The following is a 4,432-nucleotide window of genomic DNA, read 5'->3' on the forward strand; positions in this document are numbered from 1 at the left end:
AGCTGCCGAATTCTGCCATCAAATCATCCCGTGTAGTTCAGGTCCCTAGGGGAAAATGCGTAGGCGAGAAGACTATCCATCAGTGGGACTGTAAAACTGGGGGGGGGGGGAAGGAAAAAGAAAAAAAAAACCCAGGGACTTTGCGTTCTGAACGCAGTCTATAAGCAGAGGTAGAAAATTAGAGAGGATCTAATGATTTACATGCGGAGGCGCGGGACCGTGTACCCCCTGGCCACGTAGCAAAAAAGCCGTTTCAAAACTCTGCAAGATAGATTCCTTCTCCTGCAAACCCCGTGGTGGGAGGAGAGCAGCCAGGCTGAGATGAAGTAGAGGGGAGAGAACTCAGCATCCTATTTGTTAAATAAAATACATATTTGGTTCTGAAAACAGAAAGATAAGTAATCTAGACAGGAGCGTAAGGTCTTGTCCTTACGCAACTCTTCCTGCATCCTCCCCCTTAGCACCCCCCTCCACTTACGCCCCCAGCTTGTAAATGTTTTTTTTTTTTTTAAACCTTCCTGAGGATCTACTCTGGAAAATCAAAGCATTATCTATTATTTAACATGTATCTGTGTCCGTGGAAAAATGAGGAAGGCGCTGCATGATTAGGACCTAAGGGGCAACCCAGCAAACTGAGAGCGTAATGATGCCCCTAAATGAAGGGGGAAATGTGCCGCGGAGCGCTCTATTAATCAGACTGTCAATTTCACCCCCGAGGCCAAACCCCCGGGCGAGCAGAACTGGCTCGGAGCGGGCAAAGGACCGGAGCCTTCTTCCTCACTTCTTGTCTCTTCTCGTCTCCTACCTGGATCTATTTGTCTGCTCTGAAGCCGCCTTCATTACCCACTGACAGGAGCGTGTATTTATTTGCTTATAAACCTGTTACAATAAATGATTATTCGAACGGCGTCATTCGTACCTTAATGACGAGCGGGCGCTACTTTTTGATGAATGACATCTCGGGCTCGGAAGGATGTATGGGTCATTTTGACCAGTCATTCCCTCGCTCTGGCATCCCACAATTTTTCCGCCTCCCTCCAAAAGAGATAATAATATTTAGAGGCGCTTGCTGGGACTGAATAAGAATTAGCCTTAGGCGCAGCCCATCATTAGGACGGGACAGCCTGGCCACTGTGACATTTTTTAGAAAGCTGAGATGATGGAAAGAATAAGAAAAGAGATGATTCTGATGGAGAGAGGGCTCCATAGCCCTACGGCTGGCAAGAGGTTCTCCAATTTGTCCGACTCCGCTGGCAGTGCCGTGCTCGAGGCCCTGGAAAATTCACAGCACCCGGCTCACCTCAGCCCGCGCCTACCGTCCGCCCCCCTGCACGGAGCTCTAGGAGACCTCCCTGCCAAGGGCAAATTCGAAATAGACACTTTGTTCAACCTGCAGCACCCGAGCAGCGAAAGCACCGTCTCCTCCGAAATCGCTTCCGCCAACGAGAGCCGCAAGAAGCCAGGCCATTATTCAGAGGCGGCCGCCGAGGCCGACATGAGCAGCGACGTGGAGGTGGGCTGCTCCGCGCTGCGCTCGCCCGGAGGCCTGGGCGCCCCGCCACTCAAGGAAAACAATGGCAAAGGTAATAGCGCGTGGAATCCCACCCTCTGCTTCTCCGCGGCCCACGCCGGTCCCTTCCGGTGCCTTTGCCCCTCTCTGACCCTCCACCACTAGGCTGCACAGAGCTGGCTAGGGAGACGCAAGATGCAGGAAGGGACAGTGCCCTCCGGCTCTGCTTCTTCCAGCGCCAAAGGCCTGCGGAACCTGGGGCGCTAGGCCCGCGCGCCCCGGCTCCCGAGTTCCAGAAAACGTCTCTGTGTGCCGGTCAGGAGCTGGGGGGCGCAGACAGACTCCTAACCAGGGCCGAGTCGCTCTCTCTCAGGGGCCGGCGCCTTGGCAGTTACTCTGAACTCCCTGCCTCTGACCTCTAGGGTGGGTGGAAGGGTATTCTTCTGGGTAAGTCCGTGAGCCTGGCCCGGCTCCTTTGAGAAACTACCTCGACCAGCCAGAAGAGTTGAAAAGTAGATTCCACCCCACTAATGGCTCAGATTTGAGCTGCTGCTGTCTCGCAGATCTTAAAATATTTTCAACCAAATCCAAAAGACTGTCAGAGAAAGGGTTGAGGCTGTACAGAAAACTACCGTGCGGATCAACAAACCCAGACCTTCTTAAACTGTACCTCGTGATAGTGTTTTCCCTCAGCCAATCTTCCTCCCTAGTAGAAATTTTCTAATTATTAAAAAACTTCCTAATTCCATTTCTATTATTTGATTATGATGGACTCTCCAAACTTTATTGATTCCATTAGCTCCAGCAATTCCTAAGCATGACAGACCCCATCAATTCCGACAGCTACTTTGCTTCCTGACGCGATATCCCACATCTGCAGGCAGCTCGGGCCTCGGGGCTCCCGGCCTCATTGCAACTCATGCACCCTCGACTGTTTGTTTGCCAGGGTACGCGGAGAGCGGCTCGGCGGCCGGCACCACGACGTCAGCTCCAGGCTCGGGCCTCGGTAGCCTGCATGGAGGCGGTGGCAGCGGCGGCAGCGGGGGTGCGGCGTTGGGCGGCTCGGGCTCCGGCGCGGATCAGGTGCGGCGCTACCGCACGGCGTTCACCCGCGAGCAGATCGCGCGCCTGGAAAAGGAGTTCTACCGGGAAAACTATGTTTCGCGTCCCCGCCGGTGTGAGCTAGCCGCGGCGCTTAACCTCCCCGAAACCACCATCAAGGTATGGATTCCAGTGCCGCGCCTGTCTGGCCTCCCCCGGGGCGCCTGGGTTGATTTGTTTATTTCCCCTTTTTCTCTTTTTCTTGTGGTTAGATTTAGTGCAGCTCTAGGAAATCGGCGGGAGGGTAGGCACCAAAGGCATTGGCTTACAGTATGTATTTCCGAGGTGCCGAATCCGAATGGCTGAGGTCCTGTCTGATTCAAGAAGGCTCCCGCGTGTTGGAGCTGAGGCCACAAACCAGCCCTCGGCTCTGCTCGGTTCTGTCCAGAAGCCCCTCGCCCGCAGCCATGGCAAAGCCTCCGTGACAATGACAGCTGGTCTTTGTTCCCCTGGCACGAATCCGAAGAGGCACTTTTCATTTGCTTGGATATTTATTTTTGCACGTAAATCAGTATTATATAGAAAAAATGCTGTATTTTTTTCTTTTTGTAAGAAATCGATTGGCCTGAGAACGTAGTTTCCTGAACAGTTTTATTTTCTCTCAGGCAACAAGAAATAGGCTATCTTCCGGGAGAAAAACGCAACGAAATTGTCCTTGTCTATATATCTGTTTAGGTTACTAATTTTATTATACTTCCCAAGACAGAGCCAGGAGACAAGGAGACGTGGTGAATAGTTCTCGGAGCATTTGACACTCTAGAAAAAGAGAAAACTGCGTGGGATAGGAGCGGGCTGTGGGGTCCTCTCCAATATGATCAGGCTTTATTTAATTTAGAGTTGTGGCGAATGACGGCTTTATTAGCTACGGTGTTAGGAGGGACAGAAAAGTCCCCTTTCCAGTTTATGGGGACATTGCTCTCCCCATTCATTTAAGGCAAATGATTCCCACAAAATCATCTCTTCAAAGCCATAATCGGACCCATGCCCCTAGGGGCAGGTCCTTGCAGGCTTCAGGATCAAGACCTAGAGCGGCCACCTCTTAGAGAAGCCTCTCTTCCAAGGCTGCTCGGAATCCCCGTGCAAATCCAGGGATTGAGAGGCGGACGCGCAGCGGGGTCGGGGGCGCCGATGGGCGGCGGGAGGGACAGGAAAGGTTGAGCTGGGACCAGAAAACGCAGGCAGAACTAAAGGATCAAAACCGGAGGAGCTGCATCACCCGGGAAGGGGAGAGAGTCCGGGTACTCTGGGGGGTGTGTCACACCCTCAGTCCACCCTGGCCCTGCTGGGGCGCAGAGGGGACCCTGGGGCGGAGGATCAGGCCGGGCTGCCTTAGGTGCGGGAGGGCGGGCCCGAGCACACGGCCTTCTAACGCGGGCGCGGCGGGCTGTCCCCGCAGGTGTGGTTCCAGAACCGGCGCATGAAGGACAAGCGGCAGCGCCTGGCCATGTCGTGGCCGCACCCGGCCGACCCCAGCTTCTACACCTACATGATGACGCACGCGGCGGCCACCGGAAGCCTGCCCTACCCCTTCCACTCGCACGTGCCGCTGCACTACTACCCGCACGTGGGCGTCACGGCCGCGGCTGCGGCGGCGGCAGCCTCGGGTGCGGCGGCCGCGGCGTCGTCGCCCTTCGCCACGTCCATCCGCCCGCTGGACACCTTCCGTGCGCTTTCGCACCCCTACTCGCGGCCCGAGCTGCTGTGCAGCTTCCGCCACCCGGGGCTCTACCAGGCGCCCGCCGCCGCCGCGGGGCTCAACAGTGCGGCCTCGGCAGCGGCTGCTGCGGCAGCTGCAGCGGCGGCGGCGTCGTCTGCGGCGGC

At 55.6% G+C, this 4,432-nt stretch overlaps 1 protein-coding gene across 1 annotated transcript in view; it reads left to right on the plus strand.

Moving 5' to 3' along the window:
• Positions 1 to 1,156: 1,156 nt before the first annotated feature.
• Evx2 (even-skipped homeobox 2) overlaps positions 1,157 to 4,432 on the plus strand; it is a 3,597-nt gene continuing 321 nt past the window's right edge. The window contains 3 exon segments of the mRNA XM_023719101.1: positions 1,157 to 1,583; positions 2,457 to 2,731; positions 4,008 to 4,432. The exon segment at positions 4,008 to 4,432 is cut by the window's right edge and continues 1 nt beyond it. Coding sequence (XP_023574869.1) covers positions 1,157 to 1,583; positions 2,457 to 2,731; positions 4,008 to 4,432 — 1,127 coding nt within the window.

The sequence above is a fragment of the Octodon degus genome, unplaced genomic scaffold (genome assembly GCF_000260255.1).
Source record: "Octodon degus isolate 3935 unplaced genomic scaffold, OctDeg1.0 scaffold00065, whole genome shotgun sequence".
Taxonomy (NCBI): Eukaryota; Metazoa; Chordata; class Mammalia; order Rodentia; family Octodontidae; genus Octodon; species Octodon degus.